General features: G+C 42.0%; 1 protein-coding gene across 6 annotated transcripts in view; it reads right to left on the reverse strand.

Annotated features, from left to right (window-relative positions):
• Positions 1 to 19830, reverse strand: part of MSI2 (musashi RNA binding protein 2) — a 648294-nt gene that overhangs the window by 48095 nt on the left and 580369 nt on the right. For 5 of the 6 annotated variants that reach the window (XM_070932033.1, XM_070932032.1, XM_070932030.1 and 2 more), the window contains exon 11: positions 10117 to 10179. In XM_070932033.1, coding sequence (XP_070788134.1) covers positions 10117 to 10179 — 63 coding nt within the window. Of the gene's footprint in view, positions 1 to 10116; positions 10180 to 11183; positions 11208 to 19830 lie in introns of all 6 variants that reach the window. The other variant, XM_070932034.1, reaches the window with a different exon arrangement.

A 19830-nucleotide genomic window follows, 5' to 3' on the forward strand; every position in this document is an offset into this window, starting at 1 on the left:
GCAATGCTACAACTTTTGTCCAGCAGGCTGGTAGACCCCAAGTTGGAAAAGGCTGCTATGAAATTCAGCTCTTGGGTAGTATCTTCCATCTATATATTTTAAGAAACGTTTTAATCTACAATCTATAGTTACTACAATCGCTGTGACAGCATCTAGCATCGGGTTGCAATCTAGACTACAGCTTTATATGTGGGAACTAACTAGATGATAAAGAAGAAAAATAGAGGTCACAGGTCTGAAAATGAAACTTTGGGACTCCAAAATTTAAAATATGCAACTTCAGTGTTACACAGACAAAAAACCAAAGAGGACTGCCTCAATTTTATGCAGGTTTATGGCAGATGGAGGCTTGGAATTCAGCCTATATATATTGTAGTATCATAATTATAGTTACTGACCAGTTATTTGGACAGTTTCTGGGGGAAATAAAAAGAAAGATAGCAAAGCTCAAAAGTAGATATATAGAACATTTCTAGAAGATTAACAGAAAAACTGTAAATAAAAGTACCATACAAACAGTTGAATACTAACAGATCCAAATACTTAATGCTAATTAATTATAAGACTATTTTGTCAATATATATAACTATTGTGACCATGACATGTAACAGACAGACTTAAAACATAAAACAGCATAGAAAGGAATAAGAAAATAGTGTGTATTTATGATATCTTAAAATTAGAAGTGTTTTCCTCCATAAATAAATCAGGAAGAGATGGCAGTTCCTGGCTAAACTGGTCAGGGAAGTGTGGGTACTGCAAGGAGGGTGGCAGGCAGATGCTAGGGAGTGTGAGTGGGCAGGTGGGGGGCACGGATGGGCAGAGCAGGCACTGCAGGTGGGTCGGGAGCAAACTGCAACATTCCCTGATGGCTTTCCCATTGCCTTTGCTTGTGGGAAGCTTGCAGGGAAAGTTGCAAACAATGATCATGTGATTGTGATGTCGTATTCACGAGCTGGGTGCCTGAGCACCTGGATCGCGATCATATTACTGCAGTAGCTATAACTTCATGGACTGGTTGTAAGTCCCATTGTTCGGCACTGTCATAATTTTGAATGGTCACTGAACAAGTGGTTGAATGTCAAGGACTATCTATACTAGGGGTCTCCAAACGTGGCAACTTTAAGACTTGTGGACTTCAACTCCCAGAATTCCTCAGCCAGCTTTGCTGAGGAATTCTGGGAGTTGAAGTCCACAAGTCTTAAAGTTGCCACGTTTGGAGACCCCTGATCTATACTATGGAAGAAGTTCACTATGTCCTTATCATTATAGTTGGCCTTGTCAGAAACAGATTTACACCAGATTCTAGAATGTTGGAATAGTATGCCAAAATACGTGAAGGCTGAAATCTGGTTTACATTATTTTGTTTAGGCACCATAGATGCTTGCAGCAAAGTCAACCAAAGAGGGATGAGAATACTGCCCCTCACTCTTTCTGAATAGATGTCAATAAATGTTGTCCACTACTTCTGTAATTTTATTGACATTAGATTTATTATGGCTACCTGATTGTGAAAGACGTTGGACAACATCTTAATGCAGCAAAGTAATTTTTGATCTATGGATGAATGACGCAACTTTTATCAGAGTCTTTCTCTAGGGATGGAATCAACAAACGGATTAAATCAATAAAAATGGATTAAATCAATAAAAGGGACGTATAAGGACTGAGAGTATACGTTCATGTATTTCTCTGCTGAGAACTGAAAGAGACCCTGGCCTGCATATATGTTGGCCTCATATTCTATGGGATGGAGAGGTGTGCTTCTCTGAACGGATGGACAAACGTGAAGTTTTCCCAATGTCATTCTGCCTGCTGGGTCAAAAGAAATATTTACAGAGCCAACTATTTTCTTTTCAACAGGAGATGGAATCAAAATTAATACAGCATTATGATGCCTAATATTTTTTTTTCTTTTGGCAATTGCTGTGATTTTTAGCAATTCCCAAAGAGCAATATGGTTGAAAAATACTTTTTGTCAGATGGTACATTAGGTTTGGATTAGCCAGAATGGCTTGGAGTTAGCCGTCATGCATTTTCCAGTTAGTCAAATGCTAATATTTAAAAAGTATTCTTCTAGGTAACTGCTCTGCACTGTACAAAAACAAACAAACAAACCTGGCTGTGAGTTATCTCAAATCTCCCTGCAAAGACACCCATCAGCATTCTGCGGACCCAAACCAACTCTTCTGCCATTTTTTTAGGGGCCAAAGACACTCCTATAATTTTCCAACAACAGAAGTGTTGACTGACCAGATTAATTATGTTCAAGTGCTGGGGTTAAGCATATAAAAATAATTGCAACTTCCCAGACTCTTTTCTGCTTTGCTAATTTTGAGATACATTTCCCATCTAATTTCCTTTGCCTTGGACAGAAAACAGCAGGTCCTGATTTAGTTCACGGAGGGCCAAGGTAGATAATTGTGTCTCTGGTATATGAGATTTGTGACTGCATTCTATCGGTAAGGGAAGAGTAGATCTTCAGCTAAGAGACAGAGTTTGTCATTTGGCAAGAGTAATTTCTAAATGCACATGGAAAGAATATTTAAGGTATGCTTCTTTCAGCTCAGTGTATCAACCTAGACTCCAGACTGCACATGATCTGTGAAGCAAATACACTAAACATCACCAGTGTTCCTTCAGGGAAGATGCTGAACAAGATAGAAGGGGAACCATCACGTATGATGCCTCCTCTCAGTAGGATGGGCTGACAAAACAGCAGCTGCCACGAAGCAAATGTAATGCGGCATTCAGGACCTGAATTACCATCTGCCAACCTTGCCCACTCCTGCTCATTTGGAAAACAATTTTGAGAAGCTGAATACGAAAAACTGGATGCAAGGGAGGGAAAAAAGGAGGAGGAGGAGGAGAAAAGGAAAGGACGAGGAGAAAAGGAAATGAACGAAAAGAAAAAAAGACGGTTTGCAGGCTCAGTGATGAAGATGGTGATACTTGTCTGGAACTCTCCTAATATTGGCGGCTCATGAAATGTTCGCCCGTAGAGTTAAGAGAGGTTATTCTCCTAAAATTCATCCAAGTTGTGGAACTGAAGGGTAAGGGAGTGAATATCACTTGTGTCAAGTGCTGCATTTGCAATGTAGTCCAATTTGTATTTTGGATCTAAAACCAATTCCCTTGTGCCTCAGTATAGCCTGACAGACAGTCGTCGTACATACGCTTCATGACTTCATGATCTCCTATGGGCGGTTTCCCTGCTCTCCCAGCCTAGCTTAGGTTCTGCAGAAAGGATTCAGAGCCCTAATCTAATAGTAAAACAGGTTCTGGTGGAAGCCGTGCCTGTACAATGCTTATGGCAATGAAACTTGGTCTTGTACCCTAAGACACTTACCTGTAGGTAACTCCCACTGACCTAAGTGGGAACTACACACAAGGAAGTGTACTTATCATTAAAATGTTGACTCTTTTTTCTTCTTTTACAATAAAAAACAAAGTAACATTGCTTTTACCATGGTCAATTAACTACTACCGCCATCACAGCACTGATGATTTTCAAGTTAAATTTGGTAGGACCAAGTTTAGGAAATTAATGGACATTGTACTGTGGCTCCAAAGAATTTAGCAGAAGTTCTTGTACAGAGAGGCCTATCCTTCTTCCAGTCAACCATGGCTACCCTCGGACTATCATGCTCTTTCAAGTTGACAATCACCTATAATATCAACTCAACAATGCATGTTCTACAACTACGTCTACTGCTACCAGTTACAACTACTACAAGGGCATGCATTTAGTTCAGTCCCACAGATACATGACACTCTAAGAACAGGCAAGGGGAGATGTGAGATGTTTTACGAACGACAAGTGTTTCAGTTTTATAAAGTAAGGAAAAGCAATAATAGAAAAAACAAAAGAGAGAAAAAAGTGTACTAAAGGAAAATAATAATAGAAAAAGACATTTTTCAAGAGTTGGATATGAGTCGTTCCTTGAATCGTTTTATCTCAACAAGCAAAGGAAACATGCAACCAGCTGCTACTAACAAGAAGCTGGACACAGAGAGAGGATTAATAGGTGTGGACAAACCTTCCTGCTGAGCGTGCTCAGGAGAGCGTTTGAGAGGAGCGCACGTCCCAATGTAAGAGAGGCCGGAAAGAGTGCCTCAGAGATTTGCCCTCTCTCACAGCAGCCCCAACCAAGCAAGAGAGAAAACAACAAGAACATAACTGCTCACACTCACCATCGAGGTCATGTCATTAGATTGTGTTACAGCCGGCAAGTATAAAGGACAGTACGGAACAGTGGAACTTAGGACTGAAGAAGCTTTGGGGGGCTCTGGTCAAATAAAGGGAGGACCAAAGTAGGACTTAATAGTAACTTTCATTTTTTTTTTTAAGCAGCTTTCTCCAGCCTGTTGGCCTCCAGAATGACAGGACTGATAAGCCAATGCATCTTGATGGGAGAAGGCTGGTTAGGAAGATTGTCTACCACAATAACTAGGATCAGGTAAGTTAATTTGGGAACCCCCTCCAGAGCCAGGTAGAGGATCTCTGGCCCATTCATTTTTCCAACCAGGAGAAAGAGAAAGGGAAAGCTCACAACGTCATCAAGACTTAAAATAGCTGCCACCAATCTGGGAATTCTGAGAGTTGAGGATCAACACATCTAGAGGGTACTAGGCTGGAGAAGGCCATGTTGGAAATATCTGACAAAGTATTTTTTTTTCCTGCCATACATTCTCCCGTCTAAGGAATTCTAAATGAAATCATATGATTTGACCTTCCCTTGAGCAACTGATACCTCTACAAAGGGGAATACAGACATGGTCCAAACCAGATAATAGGGACATTCACTTTCTGGAATGGAAGAATGTAGACCTCTTTTTCACCAATTAAAGTATGAAGTGGGAGTGTCACCTTTTCTTTTAGATCCAAAGGCCTAAATTAGCCCAATGTGGATACACAACTCCATACAGGGGCATTCATTCTACACGCTGCCTTCACTACATGGAGGAGGGAGATAATCATTTGCCCACTCCATGGACAACTGATAGTTAAACATCTGAACTGGGCCACAGAGGGAAAAGCAAAACAGATTACAGATGCTGAAAGTCTGCCAGAGGAAATAATCATCTTGATCCTACAGTATCTTGACAATCAACAGAACTGTCTTTCTATACAAGTGATTTTAGAAAAAACCCGTGTAAGTGTCATCTCTCATCAAGCTGAATGGAGAAGCCATTTTTCATGTAATCTGTATCTTTTCAATATTGGAACAAAAATACCATACTGATAGTGAAATTGCTTCAGAGGTCATTGTTCTAAAATGCAGGGTCATGCCAATGTAACTCAGAACCTGGTTCATTCTAACCATGTCGAGAATAAGTACAGCATTAATTTTTTGAAGCGGATACCAAAGCCTGGGATATACAGAGAAGAGATCGTGTTTTGGGACTAAAGTGGACACGTTTGTTATTTTGAGAGCAGACTTGGGGCATTTAAAGAAATGGCAGCCACAGAGAGATTCCTCATCCATATAATTGTTGGTGCAATAAGTGATTGCAATACATATTAATTTACTATAAGGCAAATGTGTGAGATCTTCCCTTGCCTGCTCTTCTCTTCTACCAGGATACTTTCAATTAATCCTGAACTTTCTGTTTCTGGACAAGCAGGCATATTTTATCAACAAACCATAAGGCTGTAGTCATTTATTATTTATATTTCTTTTTAAAAAAGCCTTTGATGAACATAAAATCTGGGCATTTCTGGGCACAGATGACTCTGGAGCTAGTATTCTGTTTTGTAGAATAGCAAATTTCTTTTAAATTTTGTTTGAAGTATTTAAAACATTAAACAGTAGAATGGGCAGGGGACCTGGAGGAAATGATATCCACAAGCAGCACAATTTTGGAACCCACTGTAGTTTAAAATGTTATAGCTACAATAAAGCTAGGTCACCATTCCTACTTAGAATCAGGAAAACAGAGAGAAATCTCTGTGTTTTATCTGGTCACTGAAGATAAGTAAGATTTCAGTGATAAAACTCTATCACAGAACATGCCAACTCTGGTTAGAGTGCTCAACCAGGCAGGCCCCAGCCAAATTTTATCAGATGTGAAGGCAACACGAAGAGTTAACTGTTTAGTTGTTGTGAGTTGCCCCAGACTTGTTGGAAATTGGATGGCATAGAAAATTTTTATAAACCAACCAACCTTGAATGAGTTTCTCTCTCAACTCTTTTAGCCTAACCCATGTCCAAGGACTGCTGGCAGAAATGTTATCTTTATTCAATTTAGACCAACCAGGGATGTTCACTAGAAGTTTTTTTTTTTAAAAAAATAGTCAAGATAGTGGCCACAACTCCAAGATTGAGGCTCTTCCCTTTTTTAAGTGAGCTGGAAAAGGGAATGGGGGTTTTGGCCACATGGCTCTTGGCTGCAACCTTGACTCCTGAACATTTGAACGTTCCCCTAGGGCAGGGATGGGCAAATGTGGCTCTTTTACAACCTGTGGACTTCAATTCCCAGAATTCCTGTGATAGCCAAACTGGCTCAGGAATTCTGGGAGTTGAAGTCCACAGGTTGTAAAAGAGCCACATTTGGCCTAGGCCTAGGCCTAGGGCATGGGTGTCAAACTCGCTGCGTCACGTTGCCATCACGTGATGTTTTTCCCATTCACGGAGCTGGGGTGGGCGTGGCCTGTGCATGAGGTATCCGGCCCACGGACCGCCAGTTTGACAACCCTGCCCAGGAGGAATCCCCGAGTTTTCAATCCTGCCTTTCCTCTCAAAGTGGCTAACGTCTGTCTGTCTATCTATTGTTAAAAACAACTAATCAATTTTTTTAAAAATAATAATAATAAAGCCTGCTAAAAGAGAGTTGTCTTTAAATGTTCTCTTCTAAATGCTATGGGAATTGGGGAGAAACTCAGCTGCAAAACCAGCAAGTCCTTCCTTACATGCCAGTCACTGGTAATGTGGCACCTAAGGGGCCTTTCCTTACAGATTTTAAAAGCCAAGCCCAAGCAGGTACACAAGAACAGCAGTGTCCCCCGAGACAATCAGGGCCTAAGCTGTTCGGGCTTTATGATCCATACTCGACAAGCTACTGATAACCAGGGAAAATCTTTCCACGCAGGCATCGTACAATCACCTTAATCAAGAGGAAATCCCTAAGAGCTGGGTAAATTGAAGGCTTACCATTTGGACATTAACTTTCGTGCACCTTATGATACAGATGGAGGGGTTTAACTTTAGGTAGTCTTAACACGCTCCAGTTGATGCCATCTGGGTTATATTGCTGTAATCCTCAAAAATTGAGGGCAATTGGTTCCATTTTTTCTTCTTCATTTCCTTTTCTCCTTTAATGAATCAGGTCTGAGCCCCAATATGAAACCTACTTTACTCCACTGGCCCTGAATCCATTTCACTATCAATGCTACACATCTCTTTGATAACAATAGCTATCAAATAGTCTCTGATGCAGGGAACTCCTTCTGAATATGCATCTTTTCTCCCTCTGTGGCAGAGTATGGGAGCAGATTTGCACAGAAGTCTTCCGTAGGGTACCATACTGATCTTTACACTTGCCATATAGATTGGTGTTAATTTGGGTTAGATTTAGTTTTGTATCACAGGTTAATTTAAAAAAAAAATAACCCCACCAAATTACAAAATATTGGTTTTAAAAAAATGTAAAAAAGCAAATTATTTCAAGCAGAGAAGCAGGTGAGTTACAGTAATATTCCAATCAAAATTGGACCTCCACGAATGTCGAAGTTAATCGCCTAAACTTTTCTAAGAGAAAATTCATGATACCTTTGCAAAATAAAACTGCAATTGTATTGGGGGAAAAAGCACAGGAAAGGGGTGTGAAAACTGTAGATCTTTTGTTTGCATCAAGGATAAAATCAGTTTAAAAGCAGAATACGGAAAATACCAAAGGAAAAATAATATTACCATAGGTATTTAGCAAATCAACCTCACTGCGCTCAAATTGGACATCATCCCCTTATTCAAGTAACATTAAAATGGTATTAAATTATCCTTTGTAGCCTTGAAAGCAGTGCCAGTTTGCATGGAACGGAGTTCTCTAAACATCTCACTTTGGAAATTCAGCCTTCTCCCAAGTTCTCTTGGGGGGCATTAAATGCTTGGCAGCCCTTTCCATTTTGGGGGCAGGAGTTGGAATTTGATCTGAAGAGACCTAGCTAAATGGGTACAGAAGTCCCACACCTATGAACAAGCTTCATCAGGAGAGGGCTGAATAAAACTATCGCCTCCCCACCCCCGCCCTCCCCAATTCTTTGCTCCAGGTCTCAATGCATTACCATTTGGCTGGGGGGCTGGGGAGGCACAAGAATGTGGTCTCCAATTGCTTCTTGCTCCCTGACCCAACTACCCAGTTAAAATTAGCAAAAAACAAATGGCCGAAGACAGCAGGCATTCTACAGAGATTAGCAAGCAAGGCAGATTAGGGAGCAATTAAACTCAGTGAAAGCAGCAAGCCCACCCCTGGTCCTTGCTCAGCCCTTAGAATTTGAAGGTGTAAACAAGCCAATGCAGGAAAAGAAAAGGGTTTGGTAAGTCTTAACAGCCCTCTCATGATGGAATCAAAATGCTTAATTATACATTTTTTTTTTAAAAAAAAATCGCCAATGTAAATCGATGATTTAACTCCTCCCTTTAGTGGGAGTGACAGACAGTGGAGGGTGGGGAAAATGTGGAGCTTGTCATGAGCGGACAGTAAAGAAAAGGGTGAACATTTTTCACAAAACTTGGCCCAGAGTTTGCAGAAGGTAACAAATGCTGAAAATGATATCCAAGTTAAAGATGTGTCTGGAACAAATGCAGTTTTTGGACAGAATTGTCATCATTTTTCCCTGGAGTAAATGGTCACTTATTCAAGTCCCCAGACTGCACTTCAAATTTCCACACTACTGTATAGCCCAGTGCTGGCGAATCTTTTTGGCACCAAGTGCCAAAACAGGAGCGTGTGCGCGCACGGGGAGGAGCACCAGAAAACGGAAGAGCAGCTCCCTGGCGCGCATGCACAGGAGCGCCAGAACCCAAAGACCAACAGGTGACGGCTGGCGTGCCCGGAGAGATGATTCTGCGTGCCACTTCTGGCACATATGTCATAGATTCGCCATCACTGGTATAGCCCAATTTAAGTCTTATGCCATGCTGTGACTGAGCCTATTGAGGGCTAAGAATCCAACTGTGGCTTCAGCCTGCCGACATCCAAGCAGACCGTGTTTTCCACGGCAACTTTTCACCATCTTTTCCCCATTCCTGCAGCTTTCTTAAGCATCAGGCCAGTTCTGGAGTTGGAGATTTTCCAATTCAGACATCATATTAAATTAGGTTTACATGAGCCACAATATAATTTTGGATCCTGATGTGCTGACCAACTACAAACAATGGTTGTTGTCAGTTCTGATGTCACGCTCAACTGTGGCTTAGCATCATAGCTTGGCGTGAAACAACTGGGAATTATTATTTCTCCAGAATCCTTGTACATATCATTGTCACAGCATTCACGATTCAATGGGAAAAGAGGCAAAGGAAGACTATCTGGTGCTGGAATCACTTATCCTACCCAGCTCTTGATTTTTATAATGATAGAAATACAAATTCCCCCTCCTATTCCAGATTCATGAATGAACTATGCAACTGCCAAATAGCTGAGAAAAACTCTGATTTTAGAGCTACGACAGGCCATCTTCAGAGATCCAATGCTGACACAGATTCTTATGCCCTGATCTTGAATTTTTCAGCATTTAAGGGGCTTGTAAGATTCAAAATATCTGTGCCTTGGACTGGGGGTGTCCTTGAGAATAATACTGCCTTACAAACCTAGTAGTTGCAGATGTAAGTTCCTTGCCCTAGCAGTTGGGAAGCTAGCAGAAGAGGAAATATGACATTGTTAACCCAGTGCAAACAACTGATAAATGTCTTTTTTTCCCCCTTTCAAATAAAATATCCACCCAACAGCTCCGCAGACTTAGCATCTTTCATGTCCTCGCCTCTGTTTGTAGCATGTGGTTTCGTTTAGTGATCCCTTCCCAAAGGGGAGGCACATCAGGGTAAGTGATGGAAAGCTGTAGCCACACAGAAGGGCTTGTTTCCTGGCCCTGTCTCCTCCAGGGCCTCCCCTACCTGATCCTCTGGCTGCTGCCACCGCTGCTGCTGCTACTGGTCCGTAGGCCGCTGCTGGAAAACCTGGCCATAGGGAAAAATAAAGAGCGTAAGAGGAAAGAGGCAACAGAAAGCCGGTATAATAATGGCTGCAACATAAAGAGGTTGGGGTGAGTAGTTTGGGGAGGTGCCTGGTGGTTGATTCATGTTTTGAGTTTTCAGAGTTTTGGGACTCCTTAAGAGTCAAAGCATTTCAGAGGATATACATCTCTGCAAAGGAGGCAGGTTGCTACCAAATATACATTGGCCCATAACAGAGAAGGCGCTTTCAGAATTTCAGTGTTTTGTTTCCTTTTTGTTTTCCTCTAATGGACAATAACAATAGAGGCCTGATCATTTGGCTGCAGAGATGAGAGGCTGATTTGATCTAAATCAAATTTTTGTCGCAGGATGCTGGCAATGTTTGTGGAGTTCAAAAAGGCTGAGCTGGAAGAAGAGGCTCCCCAACATATCTCCTCCATATATGACTCTGCCAGTCAACCCCACAGCTTATTGCCTTCTTCCTTCTCCTCATGTTGCAAAATCCTTCCTTCTTTTTCACTTTGCTAGTTCTGAAAGTCATCAGGAAGACTAGCAAAGAGGAAAAAGGTGGGAGGAGGGACCAGGAAGGAAAAGACTGGAAGAGACAGGTGGGCAATATTTTTTTCTGATTAGATTCCAAAAAAAGAAAAAAAAACACTTTTATTTTCCTAATTTCTTCTGAAAGAATTCAGGTAACGTAACCTGAGACACGCTTCAAAGAGTTTACTCATCTCAGATTTTGATGACCAGTTTGGGTTGTAAAGACAAGAAAAAGGGGACAGCCACAGTCAGGGAATAAACTGTTATTTGTCATGTAAATAACTGCAGGCCAAAGGTGAAAGAATAAAAGAGAAAATAGAAAAACAGAGAGCCAAAGAACTACAAGTGCTCTAATTCTAAATCTACTCCCATAGCTACGTATATTGCTACCAGAAAAAAATGCACAGAGATCAACAGGCTTAAAGTATCTCTAAACTACTGAAAAAGATCAATTAAGAGAGACATACTTGCATTTAAATATGGTAATAGGGCTGTTGGGGAAAAAAAATTCTATGTAAATAAGTACATAACTACCTCTAGCTACCCTGGGATGTTTTCCATCAGCATCCCATAGAACATTGGTTTAAAGACAGCAAACCCCATCTTATGAAATACAGATTTTAAATGACATTTTGCTTCAGTAATAGCAGCAACTGATTTCTGAGTTTGGAAGAACCGGATGGGAAAAAGAAAACTATATGCAGGATTTAAGTTCAAGATTAGGCATATTGTACCTTATATATGGGCTACAACAAATACCAATGGCCACAAATGCAGATGGCAGCATAGAGAAGAAAGTTTTACTGTAATATTCCTTTTGGTGCCACCTAGGAGCCATTTGGAATTCTGCATCCCAGCTGCTAAGATCGGTAGACACCTCCCTCCCCCTCAAATATTTTCAGCATGTCATCTCAGATATAAAATTCTGGCCACTGCAACTTCTACATTGGAAAAGGCTGTTTTATCCAATGCACCGACCTACCCCAGTTCTCATTATATATTTTTTTATGATACATGGCATCTGGACAAGTTATCAGCAGTCATCAGGAGCAATAGAAGAAAGATACTTCCTAGGCCAGGAGTCAGCAACCCGTGGCTCTGGAGCCGCATGTGGCTCCTTTATCTCTCTGCTGCGGCTCCCTGTCACTCAAAATATGTGTCACGACCGCCAATGTGCGACACCCGCCGGCACACAATTTATTGAGCTTTTCTACCCCAGTAAGCCAAGCATAGATAAATAAGTTTTTTTATACATAGCATAAAGGTAAAAAACGATATATGCAGTGTTATCTTCATTTTAGATGTTAAAAGGGTTTTGTGGCTCCCGGTGTTTTCTTTTCTGTGGGAAACAGGTCCAAATGCTCTTTGAGTGTTTAAGGTTGCCAACTCCTGTCCTAGGCTGTGTTTATCAAATTTATTTGCCGCCCATCTTGCGGTTCAAGGCATTCAAGGTATTTCAGCAAGGCAGAGCTTTTAATCTATTGCAAGGATTGTTTTCTAAACTGGACGATGGCAAACTTTTGCCGGGTTCCCACTGGGGATGACTTCTACTAGTTCTAGAGGTGATAATATTATTTGGGATGAAACTGGAGCACAGGAATGCTCCAAGGTGTGTTTTAAGAGAGTGAACCTGGAAAAATGGCATCATGTTGAAGAGTGGAATTGGAATGGGTGCTGTCCAAGAATAAAAATAAAAATAAAATCATAAATTCTGTGTGAATGTTGACTTGTAGGGCTGTGGATGTAGACAGAGCAACAGGGATAAATCCTTAAGATATTGATAAGGTTTCTTTATGGCTGGGAAAATTGTTTAAAGTATGAGTGAAGGCTGCACATGTGCCTGATTATTAATATCATTAATTATAATGATATTGTTTCCTTTCAGAAAAAGCTAATAAGAAATTAAAAAAAAAAAAACCTGAAGGGGATTACGCTGTTAAGTGTGTCTGAGAAGTCATTTAGCAGAATTCTGATTGCAAGATAGCTGAGCGGACAATGGAAAGGCAGAGTGACTTTTATGTCAAGCGTGACGTATGCAAACCTGGCATTTGCTTTTCAGCAAGTCACCGAGAAATATATGAACGTGAGAAATAATGTTTACTATGCATTTGTTGATATGCAGATAGTGTTAGATGAAGTGAATAGGCTTGAATGGTTTTGCGCAAATTGAAGGTTGACTGCTGAACGTGATGAGTTGTATATGATGGAAATAAAGCATGCAAGAGAATAAAGTCCTGGTGAATAGTTCAACATTGTGCACGAAGGAAGACAAGGATGTATAATACCTCTTTGGTGGCTTAATATCTTTACAGGTTTATAAAGGAGAACTGTTAAAGTATAACATAAATATTATACTTAGTCCTGTCTCACCCACGTTTTGAAATGTGATCCTCAACATGACATTTAAAGATGGGGAAAAAATGCTGCACATTCTTGTTTACAGCTTTTATCTTCTGACAGTCATCAGTGTGCCCTTCAGAAAAACCATCTAGATACCTCATTTACAAATTCTGCAGAATTGCCCAGAAATTGCGATCTCTAAAGGAAGATAAAATCTTCTACGGCACAGGATCTTATTTTGAGAAGAAAAGAATCTTAACTGAAACTGCCCGAGATACAGTTCCGAGATTATGCTTTAAAGTTTGTGCTGCAGATCCATTCCAGCTGTTTGCCTCCAAGAAAGGGAAGAACACCTGCAGGCCATCCTCAGGATGATTTTGAAAGTTTCTTTTTATCGTAACAGATTTTATGACCCTCATTGTGAGGAAGACATGCTTCAAAGCATGCCTAGATCTGGTTGCGATTCGAAGGTTCATGTGCTAGGCCCGTGATGGCGAACCTATGGCACGCATACACACACGAGCGTTGCCCTAGCTCCGCTGCAGTGCGCATGTGTGTGCCAGCCAACTGATTTTCGGGTCTTTTGGGCCCACCAGAAGTCAGGAAACAGGCTATTTCTGGCCTCTGGAGGGCCTCCGGGGGGGGGAGCCTGTTTTTCGCTCTCCCCAGGCTCCAGAGGCTCTCTAAGAGCCTGGGGAGGGTGAAAACAGGCCTACTGGGCCCACCGTGCCAAAAGTGGGGGGAGCGCAGGGAGGTCATGCGTAATTTCCGTCCGGTCTCCAACCTTCGCTTTCTTGCGAAGGTTGTTGAGAGCATGGTGGCATGTCAGCTCCCGGTGGCCCTGGAGGAAGCGGAGTATCTGAATCCATTCCAATTGGGTTTCAGGCCTGGATACAGCACGGAGACGGCAATGGTCGCGCTGGTGGATGATCTCTGGAGGGCTCGGGATAGAGGTTATTCCTCTGTTCTGGTCCTATTAGAGCTTTCGGCGGCTTTTGATACCATCGACATGGTATCTTGCAGCGACGCCTCGAGGGGTTGGGAGTGGGAGGCACCATTTTGCGGTGGTTCTCCTCTTACCTCTCGGGTCGTATGCAAGCGGTGTTGGCGGGGGAGCAGAGGTCGACCATGAGGCCCCTCACTTGCGGGGTGCCCAGGGGTCGGTCCTCTCGCCCCTTCTGTTCAACATTTATATGAAGCCGCTGGGAGAGATCATCCGTGGTTTCGGGGTGAGGTATCATCAGTATGCTGATGATACCCAGCTTTTTATATCCACCCCGAATCAGCCCAGTGATGCCCTCGACCTGATGTCCCGGTGCCTGGAAGTGGTGCGGGTCTGGATGGGGAGGAACAGGCTTCGGCTCAACCCTGCCAAGACCGAGTGGCTGTGGGTACCGGCATCTCGGTCCGATAGAGAGGTTCCATCTTTGGCTATAGGGGGTGAAGTTTTGCCCCCTGTAGACAGGGCAGGCAACTTAGGTGTCCTCCTGGACTCACGGTTGAGTTTAGAAGATCATATAACAGCCATGACCAGGGGGGCGTTTGCCCAGGTTCGCCTGGTGCGCCAGTTGCGCCCCTATTTGGACCGAGATGCCCTACGCACAGTTACTCATGCGCTAGTCACCTCCCGTCTTGACTACTGCAATGCTCTCTACTTGTGGCTGCCCTTGAAGACCACTCGGAGGCTTCAGCTGGTACAGAATGCGGCCGCGTGGGTTGTGATGGGAGGGTCCCGATACTCCCATGTTACACCTCTCCTGTGCGACTTGCATTGGTTGCCGGTTGCCCTCTGGGTGAGATTCAAGGTGCTGGTGATGACTTATAAAGCCCTACATGGCTTAGGCCCAGGATATTTGTCGGACCATCTGCAACCAGCAACGGCTTCCCATCGCCCGGTGCATTCTCACAGGGAGGGCCTACTCAGGGTGCCGGCGGCTAGACAATGTCGGCCGGCGGCCTCCAGAGGTAGAGCTTTCTCTGTGGCCATGCCCACCCTTTGGAACCAACTCCCCCTGGGGCTCCGGTTGGCCCCTGACCTTCGCACTTTCCGCCGCGAACTAAAGACATGGCTGTTTAAATCGCCTAGCCTGGACTGACGGGGTTTGATTATTTTAATGAATTTTAATATATGTTTAATTGTTTTTTAATATGTTTTTATTTGGTTGATTTTAATTGTTGTGAGCCGCCCTGAGTCCTATGGAGATAGGGCGGCATACAAATCAAGTAAAATAAAATAAAATAAAATAAAATAAAATAAAATAAAAATAAATAAACATGTATGGGGTGCATTGAATTATGGGTGTGGGCACACATGCGCGCGACTCCCCTGCGCTTCCCCCCACTTTTAGCACGCGATGGCAAAAAGGTTAGCCATCACTGTGCTAGGCTTTACAGGAAAAAAGTACTGAGCCCAATTCATGGCACATTCCCTAGTCCAAGAGATGAAGGGATGAAGCGACTTTGTCTTGCTCCCATAATTAACTATGGTGTTCTTTCCCAAGTCAATTTAAATTTAAGACCCAGGAATCAATTTCTATCCCACTAAATGTTTCAGAAATTACCTGCAAACTCAAAATGGTTACATCAAGGTTATCACAAACATCTCTATCTAGTACCAAGTTCTATTCAAGCCAAATTCAACAGAATCCAACCAATCCCACCCCAACCCCATCATCCATAAGGCACAGCCTCTTGCATGAAGAGGTTCAGGGTAGGAGGAAGTCAGCTGGGCCCAAGCCTCATAGCACTGGTTAAACACCTGTAGCTGATGGTGCATGTATCTCTTGCTGAGGATACCTTTCAAGGGCTAAGATGACACATTTTCTTATAATTAAAGGTGTTGCACATTGCTTTTGGGAAAATGCACTTATGTCATGGAAAACTATGATTCCGAAAAACATTTTTAGCTGGTAGACCAGAATACCTTCCATAGAAGAAGTAGATAACGTGTTTCCAGCTTTTCACTTCTGAAAAAAGAGGTCTTGAGGAAAGGTTATGACAGATATTTTTACAAATGCACTGCCCATACTGGGGGAAAATATTGTTCTGCCTCTCTCATAATCCTAAAACATGGGATCACCAGATAAAATTGATAATGCCAGAACAAGTATGATGAACATTCCTCAGCTTTGGTTCCTGCTCCAATAAAGATCCTTTTGTGGCCAGGTTTTTGCAACTTTTTTTCTTCTTGATATTTATAGCAATAGCACTAGCAATAGCACTTAGACTTATATACTGCTTCACAGTGCTTTACAGCCCTCTCTAAGCGGTTTACAGAGTCCACATCTTGCCCCCAACAATCTGGGTCCTCATTTTACCCACCTCAGAAGGATGGAAGGCTGAGTCAACCTTGAGCCTGGTGAGATTTGAACGGCCAAACTGCTGGCAGCTGGTGATCAGCAGAAGTAGCCTGCAATACTGCACTCTAACCACTGTGCCACCACGGCTAATGATGTACCTACAACACAACTTTAAAAATTTCCAGCCCTGGACAAACATCAAATACGTGATCGTTGTTTTTGTCTTAATCGCACAGAAAGAAGGAGCAATATCGGGCTAATTTTAATTGTGATAACTGCCCAAAGTTTCCCCTAGTTGGCTCCTCCTCAAATGTATCTGAGATGCTTTTACCCACCATGAATAATTCCTACTGTCAAAATTGGGCTGGGAAGAGGTGGATCAGACTGTTAAGAGTCCTCTTTGGCATGCTCTTTTTGTTAATAGAAAATGGACTAGCGGTTCTCTTCTATGCATTTTGAGCATTTCCATGTTTACTTCTAGCAGTTCCAAGAAGGCTCCACACCCAATTGCACTACTCAGCTGACCCTGAGGACACAGACAAACCTTCAGGTGGCCTCAACGACTCTCTAAAACAATGCAAGTGACCAGCTGCCTGCAAGGAAAATAAATCCTTCCATTCCTCGCCATCCAGTCCAAGCTTCTTGGATGAAGAAGCTTCTTGGATGAGAAGCATGGCTTAGGATCTGGTTATTTACAGGACCGCCTACTACCACAAACAGCCTCCCACCGGCCGGTACGCTGTCACAGAGAGGGGCTCCTCCGGGTGCCGTCAGCCAAGCAGTGTTGACTGGCGGCCCCCAGGGGGAGGGCCATCTCTGTGGGGGGACCCACTATCTGGAACGAGTTCCTCCCGGAGGTACGGAGGATCCCGGATCTGCGCACTTTCCGCCGTGCTCTTAAGACCCTCCTATTTCAGCAAGCCGGCCTGGCCTAATTTTCTCCCCTTTCTTTTTAACTTTTTAAACTGAATTTTAATTTGTTTTAAATTATTGGGATTTTTAATTGTCTTGGGCTAAATTATTTAATTTGGTTTTAAATTGTTTCTAACTTTTGTATTTATGTATTTTATTCTGTGCCTGTTCACTGCCCTGAGTCCTTCGGGAGTAGGGCGGTATATAAATTTAATAAAACATAAAACAAACAAACAGAAGCAAAACGTCTTCAGAGAAAAACAAGAGAGTCCAGTTGCCTCTTGAAAAAAGCACCTTTGGGCCAACCATGATCTTGATGACTGAGAATCTCCACAGACACTTCTAGCTTAGCTTTTCAAAAGGTGAAATATGCCACCGTCCAGAATCTTTGCAGTGGCAATTGAACATTTAAAAATGGCACTAAAATACCAACTTAGTCACCGCATTAGCCAATTGCTGAAACACTCCTACTCCATCAACAGGTTCCCTCAAGCTCTCTCGTGTGGCTCATACTTCTGTCTAGAGAAAAATGAGCCAAATGCATTTAGAAGTCCTAAAGTGGATTCTGGCATTCCAATTAGTGGATATGTTACAATTATTGTTTTGAGTGGGATCCAGTGCTGCCTGAGAAAGCCCACAGGATTTTGATCAATTTCATGCTGCCTTTATGTATCAGCAAAAGCTAAAGCCCACATTGAGAGTTCAATTTTTCACAGATATTTTGCCCCTTGAGCTTCTTGCATCAGTCAAGAGGCTTTCTAACTACCCCAGCTGCTACAATGATAAGTCTACATTTACAATGCCCTAAGTCCCAACTTAGTGAGCAGTTGTCTATGAACTTGTGTCTTCCCCAAAGTACTAACAACAGTTTGAAAGGAGGAGTAAGAGAGAGTGGAGAAGTGGGGTTAATTAGTTAACATTTGTTTAGATTAATTCAGTTCTATGACATTATATAGATATCATTTACCTTCTATTGAACTTCAATGAGTCTTTCATCTGAGCTGGCAAGTTCCATTCTCTACTAGGGCTATTTGATCTTTTAACTACTGTTGATGGGGATCGAATGTGTGAACTGCTATGCACAAAGCTGCTTCAAGTGAAGATCTTCAACCAAATGAAGCCTGGCTTGATTTTTCAGTCAAAAGGTCAGTTTAAATGAGGGCTTTTTGTAAACAAATCCTATCTAGATGAGTTGGGGCTTTGGATATCCCATTTTCTTTTGGATTCTATCTTGAATTATCAATCTTTTACTAATAGGTATCAGTCAAATTGATTGGATTTTCAGTCTTAAAATTTGAGTACAAGCATGACTGGGTTACAACTATCCACTTTTAAATTTGACTGATTTCACTGTTGGAACACATAAAATTATTTCACACAGCATAACTATGGTCACACAATATTAAGTTCCCCAGCCCCATACTGCCTGTCTTTTTGGTTCTTGGTCTTTATTTAATCTTTAATCTTTAACCCTAACTCTAACCATTCTATATTATCCTCTTTATCCTTTTACCATTTTGTAAGGTGCCCAGAGTCACTACAATGGTGAGATGGGCAGTACATAAATTTAATATATAAAACAAAAATAACTTATTTCTTTAAACCAGTAATGCTCAAGCTTCTTTATGCTAAGAGTCATATTCCTTCAGAAGTACTGTCATAGGTAAAAGCCCATTCTGACTTCTTTTTCTCCTTCTCTCTTTCCTGACCCATGCCAGAGAAAAGAAAGGCCATTTTTGACAAGATCCCAAATCTACTCCTTTCAAAAACCTCTGAAATTAGACTGAAGGGCATTTATGTGATCTGATGGCAATAGATTGCTTATCCGACATTTCAGAGAATTCATGACTGACAGAGACATGGTTACAAGGTCAGCCAATGAATAGGACTTAGTAACAAGATCAGCCAATAGGAGCTGAGACAGGAAGGAGCCTGGGCGTGGCTCTGTAGCTCTGAGTGCTATGCTGAAAACTGAAACTAGTCTGCTATGCTGAATTGAAACTGAAACTCATCTCTGCTCTTCTCTCCTTTGCCTGTGTTTGCTTGTAACTACTACCACTACCTGCCACTGGTATTGTACATTTTCTTATGTGTTATATTATATATAAAGAGAAGTTAATGAATCCTGCTGAATCAGTTACCTGTGTGTGCTTTCTGGATTGATTTCTGCAACAAACTCTGTCACGCCATTAAACATGACTAGTATCAAGGGCACAAGCTAAAGGTCTTTTCCCCCCTGGTTTAAATGTGATTTTGTTACGAGATGGGGATGGTAAGTCAAAACAAGGAGTCAAGATGTTGTAGGTTATAGTTTAAATTCAAATTAATTTTATGTATTTGTTTTTAAAGTTGCCACCCTTCAGCAATTTGCAAAGGAAAAACAGCAACACTAAGCTGCAAAAATAAAAAGCAACGGTATCATGCGCTAAAACTGAGTATTCATAAGCCATTCAATGGCATTGTCCTAACTAATTAAAAAAAAAAAGCTCACTGGAAGAGCTCCACTTTAACTTGCTTCTGAAGATCTAACAAGATCAAAGCAAACATAAACTCTGGTGGCAAA

Source organism: Pituophis catenifer, unplaced genomic scaffold (genome assembly GCF_029215685.1).
Source record: "Pituophis catenifer annectens isolate HBS135680 unplaced genomic scaffold, rPitCat1.0.hap2 SCAF_1, whole genome shotgun sequence".
Lineage (NCBI taxonomy): Eukaryota > Metazoa > Chordata > Lepidosauria > Squamata > Colubridae > Pituophis > Pituophis catenifer.